Source organism: Macaca nemestrina, chromosome 8 (genome assembly GCF_043159975.1).
Source record: "Macaca nemestrina isolate mMacNem1 chromosome 8, mMacNem.hap1, whole genome shotgun sequence".
NCBI lineage: Eukaryota > Metazoa > Chordata > Mammalia > Primates > Cercopithecidae > Macaca > Macaca nemestrina.
This window is the reverse complement of record NC_092132.1, coordinates 130004218-130030027: the sequence shown is the minus strand read 5'-3', so window position 1 is coordinate 130030027 and position 25810 is coordinate 130004218. Positions and strand designations below refer to the sequence as shown.

At 35.7% G+C, this 25810-nt stretch overlaps 1 protein-coding gene across 2 annotated transcripts in view; it reads left to right on the top strand.

Moving 5' to 3' along the window:
• Positions 1–3648: 3648 nt before the first annotated feature.
• LOC105482047 (ADAM metallopeptidase domain 7) overlaps positions 3649–25810 on the top strand; it is a 64929-nt gene continuing 42767 nt past the window's right edge. Inside the window, exons 1-6 of one of the 2 annotated variants that reach the window (XM_011741918.2) lie at positions 3649–3783; positions 5089–5192; positions 10939–11015; positions 22113–22191; positions 23878–23954; positions 24977–25166. In XM_011741918.2, the coding sequence (XP_011740220.2) occupies positions 3732–3783; positions 5089–5192; positions 10939–11015; positions 22113–22191; positions 23878–23954; positions 24977–25166 (579 nt within the window). In that variant the 5' untranslated portion in view covers positions 3649–3731. The remainder of the gene's footprint in view (positions 3784–5088; positions 5193–10938; positions 11016–22112; positions 22192–23877; positions 23955–24976; positions 25167–25810) is intronic. The other variant, XM_071068484.1, reaches the window with a different exon arrangement.

Here is a 25810-nt window from a genome sequence, read left to right as displayed (position 1 = left end):
ATACATTGTGAGGGACCAAGAGAAAAACAGTAAGACTAATTAAGAGTTTAGCTTCAATAAACTAAGCTAGAGATGATAATGTCTAGATTATCCAAGAATCAGTTTAAGTAGCAGTAAATGTGGTAAGACATGGTCAGAGCCTTGATGCCTTTTCAGGATAGTGGCAACTGGATTTGCTAAAGAATGGGATGCAAAGGGTGAAGAAAAGAGACGAATCAAAGATGACACCTGAGTAACTGAAAGAATGGAGTTGCAATATCCTAAGATAGGAAAGACTATGGAAACACCAGGTTTGGAGGGGGAGAGCAAGAATCTGGCTTTGTACTTATGCTTGAGAAATCCATTAGTCTTTCAAGTGAAGATGTTGAAAAGAGAGTTCCTTCTATGAGTCTGAAATTCAGAAAAGATCATGTTAAACAAATAAATTTGGCAGCCATCATATTATAGATAACATTGAAGACCAAAAGATTGAATGAGGAACCACCTCATGAGTATATAGAGAAGAGGAAATTCTCAAGAATGAAGCCATGGGAATCTTTAGCGTTTACACATCGGGCAGAGAAAGAGGACCAACAAAGGAGACTAAGAAGATGCAGTGAATAAGTACGGAGGAAATCCATGGTGCACCAGGGACTCAATTCCTTTTAAAAAATTAGAATAATCGACTGTGTCCAATGCTGCTAAAGGATCAAGTGAGTGAGGATTCAAAATTGATCACTGAATTAAGCAAGGTACAGATCATTTGTAACGTTGCCTTGTTGAGCAAAGGGTAAAAAGTCTAACAGGACTAATCTGAAGAACAAATAAGGAGAAAGGAACTGGAAATAAACTGTAGACATTTATTTATTTATTTATTTATTTTAGAAATTTTACTGTTAGAATCCAAGAATGGGTGGTAACTGAAAGGAGAGTGATGTAAAAGAATAAATATTTTTCAGAGGATAGAAAAAAATGATATTTTATATATATATATATATATATATATATAAAATGAGATGATAGAGTAGAGATGGGGAACAATTGGTGGAGTGATGACATTGAGGGGACAGGAAGGAATAGAATCCTGCATATTAATGGGAAATAGACCTTAGAAGCATGAACAGTGCATGCATAAAAACAGGAAGGAATGAGTCTATATGGGCACACATTGTAAGGTAGATGTCATAATGAGAGAAAGTGAGAGTTCCTATGATGGTTTATTTTTTTCCAGTGAAATAGAAAAGCAAGATGGTCAGATAAGAGTGATGAAGAGAAGATTTAGAGATATAGGGAAAGAAGAAAGGGTATACAATAGTTAAGAGAAGTGGGGAGTGAATTAACTAGGGAATAAAAGATGGCTTGTCAGTATGGATTCATTTAATATTCACGTCATTCCTATCAGATTTATATTATTGTGCCCATTTTATAGATGAGAAAACAGAAGTATAGAAATGTTTCATACCTTAACCAAAGCCACAGAGTTAATAAGTGTCAGGCAATTTAAGTCAAGTGAGTCTTTTTTCTAACACCAGTGAAAAACTATTGAAACATTTTTTTAACAGGCATGTGACATTGTCAGGTTTACCTATTAAAAATATCACACTGTGGCCATGCGCAGTGACTCATACCTGTAATTCCAGCATTTTGGGAAACTGAGGCAGGTGGATCACTTGAGGTCAGGAGTTTGAGACCAGCCTGGCCAACATGGTGAAACCTCATCTTTACTAAAAATACAAAAATTAGCTCGGTGTGGTGGCACACACTTGTAGTCTCAGCTACTCAGAAAGCTGAGGCAGGAGAATTGCTTGAACCCAGGAGGCAGAGGTTGCAGTAAGCCGAGATTGCACCACTGCACTCTAACCTGGGTGAGAGAGTGAGACTGCATCTCAAAAATAATAAAATAAATAAATAATTACGCTTGTTGCAATGTAACCAAAGAATGTCTTGGACTAGAATGGAGGCAAAAAAAAAAAAAACTTAGTGGTGGACTGATTATAAGGGATATCAATGATGATCCTGACTTTCAGAATTGCAATGCTGAAGGGATGATGGCACTGCTGGCCAAGACAGAGGACAAATTGGGGGGAAATGTATTGCACATATTGATTTTACAGGGACTTTGATCCTTCCCTTGAAGACGTTAAGTAGAAACTTCGTTGTAAAGATCTGTTGCCCAAATGGCTAAAAATATAAAATGTGAAGCATAGCATAGCAATAATTAAACCATAACTGAAGATGAGATGGCTTTGGAACAAGCATAATTGGGGGAAAAGAGGGTATTGAATAAATACCTCCAGGAACTCAAAAATTTAAATGCTACATAGAAGAGGATATGCCTACAAGTTGCCACTGAACCAGGAAGAAGTTAATAAGGCTATTGTGACAAGGGAGCTAAATAGAATAGTTCAAGGGGAAGGATGTGGTCAACAGTGCCAAAAATTGTCAAGAGGGCAAATGAGATGAGAAACAAAATATCTCTTGGAAATCGTAAAATCACTGGAGATATTGACCATTTCAGTAGAATAATAAAGGCAGATGCTAGAACTGGGATGTGGTAGCACAAGTTGGAGGTAAGAAAATTGCAAAAAGTCCAGATAATACTGTGTAAGAAATTTAGCTGTAAAGGAAATGGGAAGAAAGTTGATAGTAGGGGTATATGAGATATAGAATAGAGAGAATTTTTCAAAAAGGAGAGACTTTTGTCTTGACTTAAAATGGTAGCCCCATTTTAAGCCAATGGACTCTGATTTCTTTGCCTCCTTTCCAAGGTTGCTTATATTTTCCCAATTTGTAAATATCAGTGTCAATTTCCCCACCTGCAAAGTGGGGATTATATTTTATAATGTTGCTATACTTGGCTGCTAACTGGGAGCAAGTGAAAGTATGAGAACAATTCTGTTTTTCAATCACAATGGATGAATGTTAATGTCAGATGGATTTTTCCCCTTATGTTTCCTTGTAGAAAAGGTTATCCTTGGAGTAGAGGGTCTAAATATCAAAAGGAAGCGTCCAATTGACATAGATTGGTTCAGTTTTTGGAAATATTAGAGAAATATAGATGCAGGCAAGACATAGAATCTCAAATGAAGATAAAAAGATTATATTGGCCTTGAGATAACTCTACTAACATAACAAGAGAACACAGACATACAGGTAGAATTATCCAGGCCTTTTGCACATTTGTCCATTAGTATTCTCCTTTTTGTATTTATTTGAAAGAGTTCTATATTATAAGGACACTTACTCCCACCTTTTAATTATTTATTGCATACATTCCTGGAGTTTGGATATTTTAATTTTAATATGTGATTTATGCCACATAAATTTTCAATATTTTTCATTTATTTTAACAAATGTTCCTTACAGTTTTTATATGGCAAACAACCAGAGCATATATAAATATTTTTCAACATTTTTTTCCTAAGACATTCTTGATTTTTTCCCACTTTTGAAATTTTCAGATATCTGGTATCAAATTTATATTAGACATGAAGTAGGAATCTATGTCTAGCCAACCTTCACCACCACCACCTTGGTCGTCATCTTTAATTAGAACATGATGTTCAACCTCCAGGTTTTAGCCTCAAGCACCTAGCATGTTGTGTAACTCCCTCAAGGAACACTTCCTTGTGCTGGATCAAAACTGCCCACCTATCTGTGAGGTGCTTCATCCCTGCAGTGGAAGCAAGGAGGAAGAAAGGTGAACACCTTTTCTCAAGCACTTGTGCTCTCCTCTGCCAGAATCACTCAGAATGCTTCCCGGGTGTATATTCTTGATGATTTTACTCATTCTTCAGGTTAAAGGTATGTCTTGCTCCTTTTATCAGGACTTTCTTATTATGCTATGAGGTCATGTTAGTCACAAACTTTAAATTGTAAGTGATAAAGACACTAACTATGCATTGGCGATTTTGCCGAGAGCTTCGACTGGATTATGGCTAATCATGAGAGTCCATGCATCTGTGTAATGCCATATCACTCTTGAACACTCTGACCCACAGTAAGGAGGAGAAGGGAATGGACAAGTACTGCATACCTGCAGCATGGCAGGCACTGTGCTGGCCATTAGCTGTTTTGTATGTTAAAGTGTTTAAAATTCGCAATTAATATCCCCACTTTATAAGATAAAGAAAATGAGATGAGTATTTACAGATCAGAGAGATTAGATATGCTACTCATGACCACACAACTAATAAATTGGTAAAGCCTTGATTCAAATCAGAGCATATTCCACAAAGCCCCCGCCCTCTCCTCTTTATTGCTCTTTAAGTACCATACCTTAATTAAGCAGGGCTCACCTCAAAGATGACTATAAAGGTCATGAATGGAAGATTATGGTTAGCACTGATTCAGGACCAAAATTCTTTAACAGGTAGAGGCCTTATACTTAACTATGGAAGGTAAGAGTTTAAATGCAAACATCCCTGGAAGACCAAATTCAGTAATTTACATTGAAACAGGCCAACAGTGCAGGCTTTGACAGGAGACAAAATCCAGGGGTTAGCATGAGGATAATAAAATGACAGCTGCAGGTGGGGCATGGTGGCTCATGCCTGTAATCCCAGCACTTTGGGAGGCTGAGGCGGACGGATCACCTGAGGTCAGGAGTTTGAGACTAGCCTGGCCAACATGATGAAACCCCGTCTCCACTAAAAATACAAAAATTAGCCAGGCATGGTGGTGTGTGCTTGTAATCCCAGCTACTCGGGACGCTGAGGTGGAAGAATCGCTCGAACCGGAGAGGAAGAGGTTGCAGTGAGCTGAGATCATGCCACTGCACTCCAGCCTGGGTGACAGAGTGAGACTATCTCAAAAAAAATAAATAAATAAAATAAAAAATAAAATTACAGCTGCAGAACGTGGCAAAAATATGGAGAAAATGGAGGGACATTGATTCATTTGGCTCCTTTCCAAGTTTCCTCATATTCTCCTGATTTGTAAATATCAGTGTCAATTTCCTTGCCAGCAAAGTGGTAATAATATTTCATAGTGTTGCTGTCCATGGCTGCTAATTGGGGGCAAATGAACTGTATTATAACAATTCTGTTTTTCAGCAGCTGTGGATGAATGTTAATGTCAGACCGATTTTTCCCCTATGTTTCCTTGTAGAAAAGGTCATCCTTGGAGTAGAGGGTCAACAACTGGTTCATCCTAAAAAGCTTTCTCTGATGCAGAAGCGAGATATTGGACACACCCATGATGATGACATAGAGGTACAGGTTTTGATTTAGTAAATAAGACTCATTGCTTTCACAGGCATGTAGACAGTTGTCTCTGGCTCCAACCAAAAGCAAATAGGGAGAGAGGAGTTTCAATTGTTCTAAGGACTCCCATTCAGCATACAGTATGTGCTTAGGAATAAGCAACCTCTCAGTGGGTTAGAAAACAAAAAGGAGTAAAGCTCAGGTTTAGGGGATACCATTCTAAATTTTCCAGTTTATGGAGTTCCACCAACGGCTTTTCAGGCTGACTTATAACAACCTCATTTGTTCTGAGCCAGTGCCTGGCGAATGTCATCTTGAGCATTTTGCTTTCCAGAGGTCTGGTATGCAGGTTTTGGTTTGTAGAGTCTGCAGCAAAGATGTACAACTTTCAGAGGAACTCAAAGACCTGCTTGGTCTGTTGCCTAGAAGGGTATTTATTCAGATTTTAAAAATTAAATAACAATATGTGAAATATTACTTTCAAAAGTAACAAATGCTTGTTATAGAAAATATAGAATATATATAAGTGGGAACAAGCTTGAAAGTTAGGATGTTTTCAATTTCCACTGTTATAAAAGACATTAGATTAATGTCCTTAGATATTTTTTATTAGGCACTTGATTTTTAAGCCTTAGGTTTTAATTTAGCTCATGGACAATATTGACAGGCACTTTGTCCAAATGTACTATGGAAGTCCCAACCCTTCCCAGTGAGTTTCTTCTGTCCACCATTAGAACAGCCAGTTTTTCAGGTTCTCACTTGTTGGGTTTCTCATTCATACATTAGATACATTTTAATTTTCTAAACAGTCCCATTGAGATCTCTTTCCTATGACTTGAGATGATTAAAATAAAAAAGCAACTCTCCATCTCCTCTCCTTTGGAAGTAACACATAACTATTTTTCTTCAACAATTCTCTTTGAAAGATTTCTCTCTTAATATCCAACTCTTTTCTCACTGTCTCAAACTTTGTCTTGGCTGAAGATTGGTACTCAGCTAAGGTGGCTTTCACCAGTTGTCTAACACCCATTGTGCATACACTGGTGGGCTCTTCTCACAACTACTGTCTTAAGACTTAATCAAGACTGATGTTAAAAATCTCATTATAGCTGGGTGCAGTGGCTCACGCCTGTAACCCCAGCATTTTGGGAGGCCAAGGTGGGCAGATCACTCAAGGCCAGGAGTTCAAGACCAGCCTGGCCAACATGGTGAAACCCCATCTCTACTAAAATTACAAAAATTAGCCAGGCATGGTGGCGTGCACCTCTAATCCCAGCTTCTCCAGAGGCTGAGGTGGCAGAATTGCTTGAACCCAGGAGGCAGAGGTTGCAGTGAGCTGAGATTATGCCACTGGGCTTCCAGCCTGGGCAACAGAGCAAGACTCTCTCAAAAAAATAAAATAAAATAAAATAAAATAAAATAAAATAAAATAAAATAAAAATATCACTATGAATATGCCAGATAAGCTTGGATAAGGGCAAGAAATATAAACAATGAACCTAAAGCTTCTTGTAGTACCAGAACGTGCTCAAACAGACAAAACAAAATTCAAACCACATTGAAGGGGTTTTGTCAAAAGAATTCAGAAGCCAACAGAAAGAGCTCCCAATGCCCAAAGCTGGGATAATTTGAAGAACAAAATAAATAACAGTTTTGTGTTATAACATGAAGTATAAATAAATATCATGAGCCCATATTGATCTAAATAAATCATTGAATAAATTATAATACATAAATGGAAAAAATGGACAATTCTCCTGGGAGAAGAATCAAATAATTTATGTAGATGCTATCCTCTCCAGGAGGTGGAACCTAAATCTCCACCCGTTAAGTGTGGGCTGTAGGTGGTGACTTCCTTCCAGGGAGTACAGTATTGAAGGGGGGAAAGAGTAATTTTACAGAGAGAAAGATGGTAACACCACCTCAGCCACGTGATCAAGTTTAACACTTGTTAAGTCCTGTGGCTCGTAGGGTGTAATAAAATGGCATTTTCTATTGTGGTTCTCACCTCAAAATCCATAACATCAGTCTAAGCATGAGAAAAACATCAGAACAAAAACAAATTGTAAGACATCCTACAAAATGCTTGACAGATACTCCCCATAAAGGTCCAGATCATAAAAAATAAAAAAATAAAAACCTGAGAAACTGAGAGACTTGAGGAGGCTAAGGAGACATGACAACTAAATGTAGTGTGGGATCTGGGATCAGATCCTGAAAGAGTTAAAGTACATTAGGGAAAAACTATGAAAACCTGAATAACTATATACTTTAATTAATAATAATATATGAATCTGGGCTCTCATTCGTTGTGACAAATAGACTATAGTAATGTCGGATGTTAATAAACAGGGAAACCTGAGTGCGGAGTATGTGGAACTCTGCACTATCTTTCCAACTTTTCTATAAACCTAAAATGATTCCAAAATAAAAATTAAAAACCAAATTCTTATTAAAAACAATATTAATGACACAATTTAAAATATATTAACAATATTGACAATATTAACAATCTTTTAATATTTGTTAATATAAAATCCACATTTGAATTTCCAAAAATTTCCATTACACCCATACATGCATGTACACATACACGCAGACACACACACATACACACCTCTACACACACAACTCATCATGTTGCAAAATGTGACCAAACGCTTTCTACCTGGTTAAGTACCTAGCCTAGTTTCTTGGCTCTCCGCCTGGGAATTCTATGTCTTTATGATAAAACTGTGATTTTATTGTTCAACTTGCAGTCAAAACAGCCTTAACTTATGCACACTTAACATTGAGCAAATACAAAACTCTCCTTCCCGACTTCATAGCTGCCCCTCTTCAGATCCTCCTTGCTATAGTAGCATAGCTCTACAAGTTAAACAAATCAGAAATCTGGGCTTAGTCTTGATTAGTCTCTCTTACATCATCTAACTATCACTGAGCCTTGTAGATTCTCAGGACATAGGCATGGGCAAGGACTTCATGTCTAAAACACCAAAAGCAATGGCAACAAAAGCCAATATTGACAAATGGAATCTAATTAAACTAAAGAGCTTCTGCACAGCAAAAGAAACTATTATCAGAGTGAACAGGCAACCTACAGAATGGGAGAAAATTTTTGCAATCCACTCATCTGACAAACGGCTAATAATATCCAGAACCTACAAAGAACTCAAACAAATTTACAAGAAAAAAACAAATAACCCCACCAAAAAGTGGGCAAAGGATATGAACAGACACTTCCCAAAAGAAGACATTCATACAGCCAACAGACATATGAAAAAATGCTCATCGTCACTCTCCATCAGAGAAATGCAAATCAAAACCACAATGAGATACCATCTCACACCAGTTAGAACGGCAATCATTAAAAAGTCAGGAAACAACAGGTGCTGGAGAGGATGTGGAGAAATAGGAACACTTTTACACTGTTGGTGGAACTGTAAACTAGTTCAAACATTGTGGAAAACAGTGTGGCGATTCCTCAAGGATCTAGAACTAGAAATACCATTTGACCCAGCCATCCCATTACTGGGTGTATACCCAAAGGATTATAAATCATGCTGCTATAAACACACATGCATATGTATGTTTATTGCAGCACTATTCATAATAGCAAAGACTTGGAATCAACCCAAATGTCCATCAGTGACAGACTGGATTAAGAAAATGTGGCACATATACACCATGGAATACTATGCAGCCATAAAAAAGGATGAGTTCGTGTCCTTTGTAGGGACATGGATGCAGCTGGAAACTATCATTCTCAGCAAACTACCACAAGAACAGAAAACCAAACACCGCATGTTCTCACTCATAGGTGGGAATTGAACAATGAGATCACTTGGACACAGGAAGGGGAACATCACACACTGGGGCCTATTGTGGGGAGGGGGGAGGGAGGAGGGATAGCATTAGGAGATATACCTGATGTAAACGATGAGTTAATGGGTGCAGCACACCAACATGGCACATGTATACATATGTAACAAACCTGCACATTGTGCACATGTACCCTAGGACTTAAAGTATAACAACAACAAAAAAATAGCATGTAAATGTCTTTTAAAGTTATCTACTCGTTACTCCTCTGCTCAAATCACCTGCATTCATCAATAGCCTTAAATGGTTTTCCTGGCTACAGTACTGAGTTTTGCTTATCCATTATCTATAATAAGTAAAGTACTAAAACACCATGCTTGCTACCATACGTTTCTGCCTAGATATTTAGCTTCTCTTTGTCCTTAGGATAAGGCCCAAATCCTTGACTTACTAGGTTGTGCATGATTTACTCCTTCCCACCTTGTCATTTCATTTCTATTCAACTTACATTTGATTTTCCAGCAATATTGATCCTCTCTTTGTTCTTCAAATGTGTCATGTTCCTTCCTGGCTCAGGGCCTTGGCATGTACTGTTCCCTGCCCCCACCCCCAACTTCTTGCAATATTCCTGGCACAGTACTCGCACCTCTCCTGTTATAATGCTCATTACACTCCACTACGTGTGCTTGGTTATCCAGTGTTTTTCTCTGCCAAGCAGGGTCTTCCATGAGGGCAGAGACGTCCACCTTCTACACCATTGTATTTTCCATATTACTGTGCCTGAAATAGCAGGCATTGAATAAATGAATGGACAGTCATCTCAAAGAAATGTGCAACACGTATGACCAACAACTGTGAATCTTAAATTATAGAGAATTTTTATGAAGCATGAAGAAATAAGATACCACAAAAGAAAATGGTGAAAGAATATGAATCAGAATCCATTTGAAAACTACAAATAACTCAATAAATAAAGGAAAAATACTGATGTGAATGATCATCCAGGAAAACAATTTATCACAATAAGTTATCAATTCATTGTCTGAAATATTTGTATTAATCATAATAGCTATTACTGGTAAGAAGGCAAGGAAACAGAAACTGCTACAAATTGATGGTAAAGTTCTAAATATGTCCACTTCCTTTCTTCATGATAGTTTGGCAATATTTATCAAAAGCTTTACATTTTTTTTTTCATGTCATTGAAAATGCAGCTCTGTCCAACTACAAGGAATACCCCAAACCAAATTTCTCATAGTAAATATAGATTAAATAAATGAAGTTTCACTCACATTGTGCTTAGCTGCCTAAAGACACAGGCTATGAAAAATTTATTAAAATAGGAAATAGTCATGATTTATCATCGAGTGGAAAGTAGACGAAAAAACAGTATGTATAAAAATTGTTTCAAAAATGCGTGAACAGGATATCTGTGTATAGGGCTGCTGCATGGACATATGGTAAATGGTGTATCCTTGGATGAGGAGAGAATCTGCATTTTCCATTGTATTGTATTTTATAACTAGAAACTATATATAATATGCTATATATTATTTATAATTATATTAAACTATAATATGCTATATTATAATATGAATAGCTATAATATAAATATAACTAATAATATAAACTATAAAATATAACCAATAATATAAAATATAAAAGAATAAATATAACTGAATATATTTATATTTTATTCTAATATAAATACAACTAGAAGAAATCAGTTCTAAAATATAACTAGAAGGAGGTTTGTAAAATCTTCCTTCTAGTATTAGTTCTCTTTCAATTCATCTTTATCAGTATTTTGCCTTTTGGCTGAAAGGACTGCTGGGTGGATTGGAGATAGGGAATGTCCACCCAAAGCACTGCTTGCTCCAGTACACACTAAATGAGCCCATGTTGAAGTCATGTGATGCCTCTTGTTTTTCAGGAAACGTATGAAGAAGAATTGATGTATGAAATAAAACTAAATAGAAAAACCTTAGTCCTTCATCTTCTAAGATCCAGGTAAGTTCTATTGTGATTCCAGTACCTTATAGATTTTAGTGACTATGGTATCCGAATTTTCGTGAAAACTGCCAGTGAAGTGGATTCCTCAAGTCATTGTTATTTGTATGTAATCTGAATTTTTCCTCTTCAAATAAAAGCTCTTCATGTGTAAGCCAATCACATCTCAAAAGCTTAAAGGCAATCATAGATGCCGCTCTTCTTCTCCCACTCCTAAATAACTCCCTACTTTGGATACTTGGAGTTTTTTGAACTCCATATAGTCACTCTAAGAACAGGGTTAATACATCACTGTGTTGGGAATCAGTGGAACAAAAGAAATTTGAAAAACATGGTTTTTAAAGTGACTTCTAAGTTGTGTAAACTAGATATCAAACCAAGTTCCATTGCAGAGTAAACTACGAACTGTAGAGCATTTGCTTTGTCAAGACATCTTGTGTAGCCAAATACTGTAATTGCAATGCCTATAACTTTCTTCAAGGTGTTCTTCAAAATAATCTCTCTTGTTGCTGCTGTTTAATTTTCATTGTTTCTCCATTGGCCCATTTCTACACATAATAGCTCTGTCTCAGTGTCCCAAATATTAAAAGGATGAGGAGCTGTCAAATGCTAAGTAGAAAGAAAGAGTGATACTGCTGGGGAATTGAGACTCTGGTCTATTAGCTAAAAGTAAATAACAACACACACACACACAGACACACACATGTGCAGAATAATAAACTTAATTCCATAACTATATTGATAATATATTTAGACTCTGCATATTTTTACCTTCTCAGCATGAAAGAAGCTAACATTTATTGAGAGATTTCTCTTTCCCTAAGTTGCTTTTTAATTCCTGAAAAATGTAAATGAGACAGATACTGTTTAATTTGCACTTTATTGAGGAAGAATCATAGGTGCACTGAAAAGATAACTTGTCCGGGGTCACAATACTCATAAGCACACGATGATGCAGGTGGTCTGACTGAGGAGTTTCAAGTTGCTTTCACAATTCCCCCAGGCTGCCTAGGCCTCTGAGTCAATTTCATTGTACTAGCCATTGCTTGATCCTGCTAATCAGCCTGGCGTGGCCTGTTATTGGGTTGCACACACACAGAGCAGTTTAATATAATTTCAATGTGTGTAACAGGCAACACTGCCTCATTCCCTCAGTTCTACAAAGTAAATGAATTTAATGCATACCACAGAGCCTCCAAACCTGTGAATATTACGTAATTGGATGTTTTCATAACACAGTAATAAACAGAAACTGATCTTATTTAGATTTCTATTTGTCTTTTTCTCCATGACCACACTTTTCAGCGTTTCCCCTCTAAGTTTCATTCAGCTTGGTTTTGATAAAAATACGTACTTATTTTATAAACTCATGTTGAGAAATAGTGATGAATTTTTCTGTGATAACAATGTCAAATCAGATTGTATATTCATTCCGTGGAAACATTGATTGGGTCAACTTTCTGTTCGCTATAATAAATCTATTAATAGATGAAGAGTTTTATTTGTATATGTATATGACTCCCCAGAAATATTAATTTAGAATCTGCTATACAACCAAGCAATTTATTATACAATTTATATTTGCTCTTTCAAAACAACCACAAAATAATTATATTCTATTTACCTGTCGCATCTAGTTAATGTTCCCAAAAAGTTTACTATGATAAAATTTTAACACACAGGGCAGAATTGAAAAAATCCATATACCCACTAACATATACATATACCCATAGACTCATTAAGGTACACATACATACACATATTCATTCATATTTTACTATTTCTGTTTTATATCGTCTTCCTCCTCTATCTATTCATCCATCGATCAATCCATTCATCTTCCATGTTATTTTTATGCATTTCAAATTATATTACAGACATCAGTTTACTTTCCTCTCAATACATGAACAAGCTTAGCATTCGAGTTTAGTATTTGTTTTTGGTTTGTTTGATTGTTTTGAGATACAGCCTCACTCTGTCACCCAGGCTGGAGTGCAGTGGCACAATAACGGCTCACTGTAGCCTTGTTCTCAACCTCCTGGGCTCAGGTGATCCTCCCACCTCATTCTCCCAAGTAGCTGCAACTACAGGCCCATGCCACCACACCCAGCTAATTGTATTTTTGTAGAGATGGCATTTCACCATGTTATCCAGGCTGGTCTGAAACTCTTTGGTTCAAGCAATCCTCCTGCCTTGGCCTCCCAAAGTGCTAGGATTACAGGTGTGTGCCACTCCACCCAGCCTAATATATAGGTTTACAATTAATTTTTTATTTGTGTAACATTTTCATAAAATGAAATGCATAAATCTTAAATGTGCATCTACATATTTGTTGAATTTTATGTATGTATGTATGCATGCATGTATTCATTTATTGTAATTTGACAGACTATGATTGTATATATTTATGTGGCCAAAGTGATGTTATGATTAATGAATACAATGTGAAATAATTAAATCAAGCTAATTAACATATCTATCACCTCAAATACTTATTTTTTTGTGGTGAAAACATCTGAAATTTACTCAATAAGATTTTGTATCGTAAAACACACTATTATTAAGTAAACTCACCGTGCTATGCAATGGATCTCAATAAAACACAAACTAACTTATTCATCCCATGTAACTTGGGCTTTGTACCCTTTGACCATCATCTCCCCCTTTTTCCTACAGCTCCAGTCACTGGTAGCCGCCATTTTATTCTCTGCTTCTATGAGTTCAATTTTTCTAGATTCCACATATCAACGAGATTATGCAGTATTTGTCTTCCGTTGCCTGGCTTTTTTCATTTGGCATAATGTTCTCCAATTCCATACATGTTGTCATAAATGACAGAATTTTCTTCTATTTTAAGGCTGAACATCATTCCATTGTGTATCTTTACCATATTCTCTTTATCTATTCATCTGCTGATGGACGCCTAGGTTGATTCCGTAATTTGGCTATTGTGAATAGTGTTGCAATGAACATGGGGAGGAGACATAGTGATTCCAAATCTTTTACATAAACAACCAGAAGTGGAATTGCTAGGTCCATCCGTTGAGTTCTGGCAAATGCCCATACCTATAAAACTCCTATAAAAATACAGAACTATCACTCAGAAAAGTTCTTCACGCTTCTTCTTAGCCACCTCCTCTCAAAATCTGTCCTTGGAAGTTTTTTTCGCCACGGATTACTTTTGCCCATTCTGGAAAGTTTTAAAATGAGAATCATACTACATGTACTCTTTTGTGTAAGACTTTTAAATTTTAGCATACTGATACTGAGATTCATTCATGTTGCTGCATTTATCAGAAGTTTGCTTTATTTTCTGGTAGTATTCTGTTGAATAAACATAATGCAGTTCGTTCATCCATTCTCCTATTGATAGACATGTGGGCTGTTTTCAGTGTTTGGCTATCATGAGTAAAACTTCTATGAGCATTCATGCACAGCCTTTTTATGAACATATGTTTTCATTTCTCTTTGGTGAACACCAAGGAGTGATACTCCTGAGTCACAGGATATGTATATGTTTAGTTTCATAGAAATCTGACAGATTCTTTTCCAAGGCATTTGTAAAATTTTAGTAACTACCAGCAACGTACGAGAATACTAGCTGCTGTATGTATTCTTCATCATTTTATATTGTCACTTTAAAAAATTTTAGCTATAGTAGTTGGTTAGTTTTAATATTTAATTTCTATTAAATGTTCTGTTTCCTGTTGAAAACTCATGTATGTGCTTATTTTATCATTTTTATATCTTTTTTACCTTTAAATATTTACCCATTTTTATTGGGTTATTTGTACTGCTATTATTGAGTTCAAGGAGATTTTTTTTTTCTTGCTCTGTCATCCAGGCTAGAGTAGAGTGGCGCGATCTTGGCTCACTGCAACCTCTGCCTCCCGGACTCAAGTGATTCTCGTACCTCAGCCTCCCCAGTAGCTGGGACAACAGGCATCCACCACAATGTCCGGCAAATTTTTTGTATTTTAGTAGAGATGGGGTTTCACCGTGTTGGCCAGTCTGGTCTTGAACTCCTGAGCTCAGGCGATTCACCCACCTTGGTCTCCCATAGTGATAGGATTACAGGCATGAGCCACCATATAATTTGGAGACCAGTCCTTAGTCAAATATAGTTCTTGTTATACTTTGTTCCTGTCTGTGACCTTTTAATTCATTTTTTTAAAATTGTGTCTTTTAACAAGTAAAAAGTTATAATTTTAAATAAATTTCAATTTATTCTTTATGTTCATCACTTTCTAGGACCTAAGAAACATTGCCTAAATGCAAATCACAAAGATATTGTATGTTTGCTTCTAAGCTCTTCATAATTTTAGCTTTTAGTTTTGGTCTGTTATGACCTTAAATTTGTGTATGTGCATATACGTGTGAGTGTGTGTGTGTGTGTATGTGTGGGTGTGATTTGCTGGAGAAGTCAATATTCTTGTTTTTCCATATTTACCGCCAATTATTCCGGTCCATTTTGATGAATTGTCTTTCTGGTGCTATTGGATTACTTTGGCACCTTTGGCTAAAATCAAATGACTGTTTATCGGCTCTCTATTCTATCTTATTGATCTATGTACAGTCTGTAAGTCATGGCCAAACTACCTTGATTACTGCAGTTTTTTAGTATACCTTAAAGGCACAATGTGTAACTCTTCTAATCAGAATTGTTTATTTATTCTAGGTCCTTTGCATTTCTCTACAAAATTTAGAATCACCTTGGCAATTTCTATTAAAAGGCCCGCTGGAATTTTATAGAATTTCATTTTAACTTATTGAATCTATAGATAAGTTTGGAGAGAACTAACTTCTCAATAGTGTTGAGTATTCACCTTATAACTCGTCTTCTTTAATGTTGATCAACATGTTTTAAAGTTTACAATGTGGAGCTCTCACCCGTCTTGTTAAATTTATTTCCATATATTTACTAGTTGTGGTCGTTATATAAGCTGAATTTTTTTTATTATTTCATTTTTCTATGATTTGCGTCTATAATAGAAAAGCAAAATTGATTATTTTATTTAGGCTTTGGATTTGAGAAGCATTAGTAAATGAATTTATTGATTGTTTTATAGAGTACCTAGAAATCTTCTAGGAAATTTACCATCTTGTCATCTGAAAATACTGATATTTTTATCTTCCTCTCTGATTATTATTTATTTTATTTCTATACTTTATTTTATGACAATGGCTAGGACCTTCATTACAATTTTACTAGAAGGAGTGAGGGCAACCTTACACTTTTCCTGATCTTAAAGGGAAAGTATTCAGTATTAAATGATTAATACGACAGTACCTGTAGATTTGCCGTTTATTTATCAGATTAAGAAAGTTCCTTGAAAAGTTTGCTGCAAGTATTCTGTCTGAATCCATTGAAATGTCCATATGGCAGTGTACATTCATTTTTGACCATTATACATTATATATTATTTTACAGTAAATTACTGTATTAAATTTGTCAATATCTTAAGGGTTTTTGAAATTATGTTACTGATGGCTATTCCCAAAAAAACTAAAATTTTAGTTTTTATGATAGATTTATCAAATTTTGATAATAGATTATGTTGGGATCCTGAGTTGGGAAATATTTTCTCCTATATTTTCTAAAAGATGTTATTTATATTCAAAGTGTTTGATAGAATTTACAAGTGAAACTACATGTGCCTTGAGCATATTTGTGTGTATGTGTAGGAAAGAGGTTTTATAACAAATTCAAATGTATTGATAAGGGGTTAGTCAAAGTTTCTATTCTATTATGTATCAGTTTTAAATTACAGTTTTCAAGAAAAATGTCTATTTCAGTTAAGTTGCCCCATATTTGGCATAAAGTGTTTTATAATATTATAATTATTTTAAAAAGTAATAATTTATTGAGTGATAACTCTTTTTTAAATTTCTAACATTGGTAATTTGGGTTTTTCTTCTTATATTACCAATCTAGAAGGGACTATCAATTGTTGACCTTTTATTTAGTTAGTTATTTTTATTTTTATTTTTTGTTTTTGAGACAGAGTCCTACTGTGTTTCCCAGGCTGGAGTGCAGTGGTGCAATCACGGCTATTGCAGCCTCAACCTCCCAGTCTCTAGGCATCCTCCCACCTCATCTTCCTAAGTAGCTGAGACTATAGGCATGTGCCACCATGCCTGGTTTGTTTTTTAAAACCCTTTATGTAAAGATGGGTTTTCGCCACATTGCCCAGGCTGGTCTCGAACTCCAGGGCTCAAGCAATTCTGCCTTGGCCTCCCAAAGTGCCAGGATTATGAGAGTGAGCCATCATGCCTGGCCTGATCTTTTCTTTAGCTTTGTGAATAATTGTAATTGGTTGTCTATTTATTTCACTGATCTCCTTTATCATTTGTATAATTTTCTTTTTTCTTCTTATTGGGTGTTTATTTTTCTCTGGTTATAGAAATGTTTAATATTTTCTAAGTATTTAAAATATTGAAGTCATAGCATTTTTCTCAAGTCTTCATTTAGATACATCTCAAAAGTCTTGATTTTTTTTATTATCATTCATTTCAAAATATCTTCTTATTTCTTCTGGGATTTCTTCTTTGAGTCATGAATCATTTTAGAGTATGCTATGTAATTGCCAATGTTTGGATTTGTTTGATTTTTTAAAACGTATCTTTGGGCCAATCATTTGTGTATTTTGCAGTTTGTTATCTGATATTAACACAGCTATTCCAGCCTTCTTATGTTTATTATATAAATAAGATACTATTCTTTTATTCATTTCCTTTCAACATATCTGTGTCTTTACATTTAAAATGTGTCTTTTGTAAGAAGGAAAGTAGTTTGGTCCTGATTTTTAATGCATTCTAATAATCTCTGATTTTCAATAGGAATGTTAACATTAACATTGAATGTTAATGTTATTCTTTTTTTTTTGTTTGTTTGCTTGTTTTTGTTTGTTTGTTTGTTTTGAGACAGAGTCTTGCTCTGTCACCCTGGCTGGAGTGCAGTGGCGCAATCTCAGCTCACTGCACTCGGTTCCCAGAGGGAACCTCCGCCTCCCAGGTTCAAGCGATTCTCCTGCCTCAGCCTCCCGAGTAGCTGGGACTACAGGCACGTGCCACCATGCCCGGCTAATTTTTTTTTTTTTTTTTGTATTTTCAGTAGAGACGGGGTTTCACCGTGTTAGCCAGGATGGTCTTGATCTCCTGACCTCATGATCCACCCACCTCAGCCTCCCAAAGTGCTGGGATTACAGGTGTGAGCCATCGCCCCGGCCTATTCTTTTTTAGTAGGTTAACATTTAATGTTAATGTTACCATTCCTATTAACATTACATTAAATGTTATGATTCGTATGGTTGGAATTATTTCATTTCTGTTTATCTCCTCTGTTACTATCCTTTTTCCTTTGATCTTTGGCTTACTTTATTTTTCACTTTCCCTACTGGCTTCTTATTAATCTGTTAAATTTGTAACAATGACTCTCTACATTAGATTTAATTTTCATTTTAGAAATTGCAGCATATATTTACAATTAATTAAGTTATTATTCATAGTTAATACCATGTCATTGTACGTAAAATGTAAAAACATTGCAGTAAGTTCACTTACAGATACTACTTATTTGTGCAAATTTGCCATATACATATATTTATATATTTATATAGATTATTAATCCCATGATGCATAACTATAATTTTGACTTTAAACATTTATATGTATCTTATGTGAAAATATAATGTTTTAGTTTATTCATTTATTTATCATTTCTTATCTCTCCCTTTTGTTAGAGGTTCAGTTTTTCATGTGTTACAATTTCATTCAAACTAAAGAACTTTTACCAACTTTTCTAGTATAGATCTGTGGCAAAAATTTACTTCAGTTTTCTTTTATCTGCAAGTCTATTTAGTCTTCCTTCTTGAAGGCTATTTTTTGCTGCATTTTGCTGCATATAAATTCTGGGTTCACCAATTTTCTTTTTCCTTTTTTTTTTTTTTTTTTTTTTTTTTTTTTTTTTTTTTGCGACAGAGTCTTGCTCTGTCACCCAGGCTGGAGTGCAGTGGTGCGATCTTGGCTCATTGCAAGCTCCATATTTTTAGTGGAGACGGGGTTTCACCATGTTAGCCAGGATGGTCTTGATCTCCTGACTCATGATCCACCCGCCTCGGCCTCCCAAAGTGCTGGGATTACAGGGGTGAGCCACTGCACCTGGTCCATTTTCTGTATTTTTTAAGAAAAGATGATGACTGATGATGTTCTCCTCTCTTCTGGCTCACATGGTCTCTAATGCAATGTTAATAGTTGTATAAATTTCTGTTCCCCAGTCGTATAAATTTCCCCAGAAAGACGTGTTGTCTTTCTCTTGCTGGTTTCAAGATTTTGTCTTTATTTCTGATATGCTGCAATCTGACAGTGATGTGCAAAGGAGTGACTTTCTTCATATAAATGCTGTTTGATGTTTGCTGAACTTCTTGAAATTACAATTCATGTCTTTCTCCAAATTGGGTTCATTTTTTGCTACTACTTTTCCATTTTTTTCTATTATACCCTTTCTCCACTTTCTAACACTCCACTTATCAGTATATTAGTCCTTTGATATAATCTACTTGACTCTGAAGCTCTACTTCTGTTCTGTCTCTTTTTCAGATTACATAATTTCTGTTGAACTCTCATTGAGTCTGTCAGCTCTTTCTTTTATCAGTTTTGTTCTCATTTTAAGGATATCAAGTAAAACTTTTATCTAAGTAGGTTTTAGTTATAACATTTTCAATTTGTTTTTTAAAAATATAACTTCCATTTATCTGCCACAGTTCTACATTTTTGCATGCTTTGCAAATAACTTTCTTTTACTTTGCTGAGCATAGTTATAGTAGCTGCTTTAAAAGTCTTATCTATAATTTCAAGTTCTAGGTTAACTTGAGATAAGTCTCTGCTGATCATCTTTTCTCTTGACAATAGTTCAATGTTTTATGTTTCTTCATTGTATGAATTTGAATTATGAACTGAACAATTTGAATATTATGTGAAACGGACTCTGAATTCTGTTATGTTCTGCTAAAGAGTTCTCATATTTTCATTGTATTTGGAGATTAACTTTATTGGGCTTAAACTGCAAATTCTGTCTTCTGGGTGGCAGCTCAAATTTTAGCTCAGTTATTTTATTCTTAGCGTGGCTACTTTTAGTCTATCCCTCACAGGTCATAGTTCAGGGAAAATTCTGAATTTCAAACTGAGTTTGTTTACAGAACTGAGGATTCTCCCCACTCTCTCATTTTTTTTCCCCCATGATTACTGTGTACATTCCTGTTACTGTCATTACTCTAAACTCCATTGTATGGCTTTTCAAATCAGAACAACTGTGGTTTTCTAGCAGAGTTTTATCCATCCTCTATGAGGCAGACTTCAGCCTGACCTCAGGCTAAATGCTGTAAAACTGGAAACTTCATCTCATGCTGTGCCTTCTTCCCTGTGCCTCCTTCCCTTTCCTGGAGGATGCTGTTTTTGCTCCATACCTAGACCCTTTAGGTACTTTCTTTTTATATGTTATCCAGAACTAAATAACTATATACAGAATGTCTGTCTGATAGTAGCTTATTCAGTCATAGCAGTAGTGAAATGCTATATTTAGTTCATTTTAAACATTAGTTCAGCATTTTTTGACCACTCCTAGTATTCCAAATACTACCTTAGAAACCAGGAGACACAAATAAATAAAAATGAAAAAGTCCCTTTCCTAAGGTAGTTCACAGGTAACCTTGAAGACTGACCTGAAATACACCAGGGGTGAACAAATGATAATTGGTACAACAAATTGGACATGTTTTGTATGTATGCATATCCCTTAATCTAAGAGTAATGCTTAAATTTGGAATATCTGGAGCATAAACAACAGCAACAATAACAAAAAATAAAATCAGACAAAGAACATGTAATAGCAGCCATGTGTGTGGCCCATGTAGCCTTGAATGTGTATTTTTAAAAATCTTTATTATTTTTATTTTATTTTTATTTATTTATTTATTTTTGAGACGGAGTCTCACTCGGTTGCCAGGCTGGAATGCAGTGGTGCGATCTTGGCTCACTGCAACCTCCGACTCCCTGGTTCAAGTGATTGATTCTCCTGCCTCAGCCTCCCCAGTAGCTGGTATTAAAGGCATGCACCACGCCCAGATAATTTTTGTATTTGTAGTAGAGACCAGGTGTCACCATGTCGGCCAGGATGGTCTCAATCTCCTGACCTCATGATCCACCCACCTCAGCCTCCCAAAGTGCTGGGATTACAGGCGTGAGACACCACGCCCGGCCGCTTCAAATACTTATTATCTTCACCTGTACAGAAAAGGTTTGGTGACCTCATACATAATAAAAATGTGGCAGACATGAAAACGAACACCTTTGGAAGTGTGAAACACACCTTAGGAAGGGATCTCAAAATCTGCTTGATGGCGTCAGGAAGTATGTTTTGCACTGAGTTTAGAAGAACTTCTACAAGTTTCTTATGTTCATATTGGGATCAAGAAGTGGCCGTGGGTAGTCCAAAAAGATGTTAAAGAAAAAATTATTCAGTGACAGTTGTTAAAGCACCATAAGGCAGGCTTTATTCAGGCCCATCACTATAGATATAGAGACAACTGCAATGGTAAGGTCTTGCCACGGGGGAGAGAGATTGGGCTCAGTTCCAAATACAGCATGGCTAGTGTGAATTTGTTATAATTAGTATATATTGCGTTTACCTAAATATGTAGCTGTTAGGTTACTATGTATTAAGACATATTCACCACATATATCTTATGATGTGATGAATATAAGACATTTTCATCACATATATTAATGCATGTATTTTGCATTAATTTTGGTCTCAGGTTTTTACTTAGATAACATTTTCGCCAAGCTTTTTAAAAAATACTGGTTTGCTAAAACTGCCAGAATCTATTTTCTAGTTTTTCTACAGTCTTTATGAACCATTGTATTTAGTTAGAAAGGCTTTTCATATGAGTGGGCTTGATTTTGCTTTACTATTTTTAGCAGAAGAGGATCTTGCTGAGATGTGGAAGCAAACTGGACACTTCTCCATCACATTATTGGTTGTATCTGTCAGATTTTTAGAATGAACAAGTCTCACCACCTGTCTGCCCTCTTTTTCAGGGAGTTCCTAGGCTCCAATTACAGTGAAACATTCTACTCCATGAAAGGAGAAGCGTTCACCAGGCATCTTCAGATCATGGTATCTTATGGAACTTTCCTGTGTCTCTTCTCTAAAAGTAGTATTTCCTGATGTGATTTTGAAACCCTGTTCTATCTGTACAAGCTGCTCCAGAAAGCACTACATCAGAAATAAGTTCTGAATTGATTACTCTCACCGAAAAATTATAGTATAAAAATACGATTGTGTGGACCCTAACCTCTTACTGTGTGACAAGCAAATCATTGACTGCTAATATATCTTTTCTTTTCCTAAACTGATTTCTATACACTCAATATGGTGTTAAGTCTGGGAGAGGGTAAAGCAGGACACCAAAAATATAAGGCACCTTATGAGGCTGTGATCAAGCTACATGGATAAAATCTGAAGCTATGAAACAAGTTTAAAATCTCCATTCATTGATCCTTTTGTGATTCTCACCCCTTTACCCAGTTTTTCTGATGCACCAATATTGAGGTCTTTTTTTCAATCCTCAAATGACTTTTTGTTCATTTGTTATTAATGTAATTCCATTAATTTTAATAAAATCTAGATATAGATTTTATTTTTATACCCCCATTGCTTTTTTGCAAAGCAGGTCCTCTGTAACCTTCCAAGAACATTACATTTACCAAAACTATACATTTAAAAAAGTATTTCCTCCATTTAAAGCAACAGTCAACTTTTTTTTCTTTTTTTGAGATGGAGTGTCACTTTTTTTTTTTTTTTTTTGAGATGGAGTCTCACTCTTTGGCCAGGCTGGAGTGCAGTGGCACAATTTAACTCACCGCAACCTTCATCTCCCGGGTTCAAGCGATTCTCCTGCCTCAGCCTCCCGAGTAGCTGGGACTGCAGGCACATGCCACCACGCCCGACTAATTTTTGTATTTTCAGTAGAGGCGGGGTTTCACCATGTTGGCCAGGATGGTCTCGATCCCTTGGCCTCAGGATTCTCCCGCCTTGACATCCCAAAGTGCTGGAATTACAGGCATGAGCCACTGTGCCCGGCTGCAACTTCCAACTTCTATGAGAGCTAAGTCTTTATGCAATCTTCAAAATAGGACAAGAGGAAAACTGGGTAACATTCTTTGATGCAGGGGGTGGGTTATTTGTGAGAGTGTGAGGTCACTGGAAGACCATAGAAAGTGTCATCCATAGGTAGGATTTGAACACATGGAAATGATGGGAAAAATAATTATCTGATTGGACTACCACGGGCAGAGCATCAAGGAAGGAGTAAAAAAGACACCAATTTGATTGAAACAGGCCAGAGAGAAAGGCGTTAGGGGAGCTGGTTGGAGAGGGAGACCTAGTTTTCATGATCATCAAGCATTTGTCTTGATTTCATGGGCAACTGGGAAAAATTATAGTATTATCACAGAAGGGTTAGTTTGATAAAAATTATAGGGTGGATTAAGAACTTATATTTCTAAGGAAAATGGTCACAATTCTAAAACTACTGTCATCATTAATACACTATAAAACTTGTAGAGGAAGAATCTATACTTTGCTTTACACAAAATAATCACATAATTAAGGTAAAAGGCCTCTGAAGCAGGCTCAAATATTTCCAAATGAAAAAATTTAATGAATGAATGCATGAACAAATATCAATGCAATTTGTCAAAATAAAATATTGATATATTCCAAACAGAAAATATTTAGATATTAATATCTATATAATGCCAATATTTATAGATATAGTAATAAAGTCTTCTTCTATTTTAGGATCACTGTTTTTACCAAGGATCCATAGTACATGAATATGATTCAGCTGCCAGTATCAGTACGTGTAATGGTCTAAGGTAAGGCAGAATATCTTTCGTTTTCCTTTATGAGTTTTCCTATGGATTTTCAAAGAAATTAACTTCGTTGATTTTCTTTTATCACTCCTGGTATACAGAAAAATGAATAAGAAGAAAGTTGCTGTGCACTTTTAGCAGTTTCAGCTCTAGCCTATGATTTGAGTTTTGACAAACAGATGTCCATTGCATAGTCCTGAACGAGACATGCTTTGCAGTATATAAATAAGGGATTCATATTTGGAAGATTACTGATAATCATTTAGTCTGGCCTCTCATTTTATTGATCAGGATACTGACTGAAATTAGAAACTGTCTCCTGAATATTTCATTTGCTAGTGGTAAAATTGAGTCCAAAACCCAGGTCTTTTGAATACTAGTTTTGTGAATTCCCATTATGCCGTGAGGCTTGACCCATTTAGTTTTTACTAAATCCAGCTGTGTTTGCAGCCTCGTGAAAGTAAAAATTCAGAAGTAAGGCCTATAGTTCTCTATAGATCATAGGCTCATGAACAAAGAAGGATGATGTAGAGAGGTAAAGAGTAGAAGAACAAGGAAGTTTTGTCTTTAATTATGGGAAATTTACTTGACTAGTTCTTAGTATTTTCAAGAATGAGAACCCCTTTAGTGACACAATTACCATATATTAGTATTTTTACTTTCATATATTTACTTTTATATATATTCCACGTCGTGATAGACATAGAAACTCACATAATTTTTGCAATAAGTCATAAGACTTGACAGCGGTCCACAACCACCAGTGGGACTTGCTACCCTACCTGTACTCAAAGCAGATATTAGGCTGTGCAACTTCTGAAAATCTAGTAAGTTGACTCTTAGAAAAAAGTATTGATTCAGTCAAAGGCTACGTATCATCACATTTCCTTACCACTGAAAGCACCCTCCTACGTGTTCATGAGGCGCTGGCTTTGTAGTTTCTCTTTCTTGAAAAGACAAAGTCAGTGCAATGAAATAGAGCAACTATAGACCTTGAATATACATTGTGTTCCCAATTTCTACAGGGGATTCTTCAGAGTAAATGACCAAAGATACCTCATTGAACCAGTGAAATACTCAGATGAGGGAGAACATTTGGTGTTCAAATATAACCCGAGGGTGCCATATGTTGCCAATTATTCCTGTACAGAGCTTAATTTTACCAGGAAAACTGTTCCAGGCGATACTGAATCTGAAGGAGACCCCAAAATGAAAGTGAGTATTATTAAGTCATCTTTACCCCAAATGAAACACCTTTTATTTTCTTGATGATGTCTAGGGAGAAAGCATGAGTCTAGCTAGTGAAATGTATGTGTTACTTTGAGTCTGGCACTTTATCTGATATTTGAAATTTGAAAACTTTTGTTTCAGTTATCTATGTAAAAAGTTTATTTTCATAGAGTAAATCTGTTTGTTTCATGAGTTTCAACAAAGGATGATTCTACAATCCTACGTATAGATTGATAGCACTGGGGCTATGAGTAGTTGGAAATAATGGAATTTTCAATGTCCTAAAACATAATCTAGAGATATTATCTTTCCTTGTCTTCCCTGACATTTTTTTGCAGAATTATTGATGGCAAGCTATGGTCAGCCCTTTTTATCATCCAAATATTTTAATGGTTAAGGACAATTAAGGATAAAACAAGTTCAGTTTCTGGTGGGATGGTTGTATAAACATAGTCCTTGGAGCTTTAGGTTTTTCTACACAACTAATCTATATCTCCTTAAATTCCCGTGGATGTTAGCCTGTAAACTACATTGTTGTTTTTCTTTTTCATATGTCCTTGATTCATATACTGTCTGAAACATACTATATGCCTAATGGATGTTTCTTGATTGAATAAATCAACAAATAA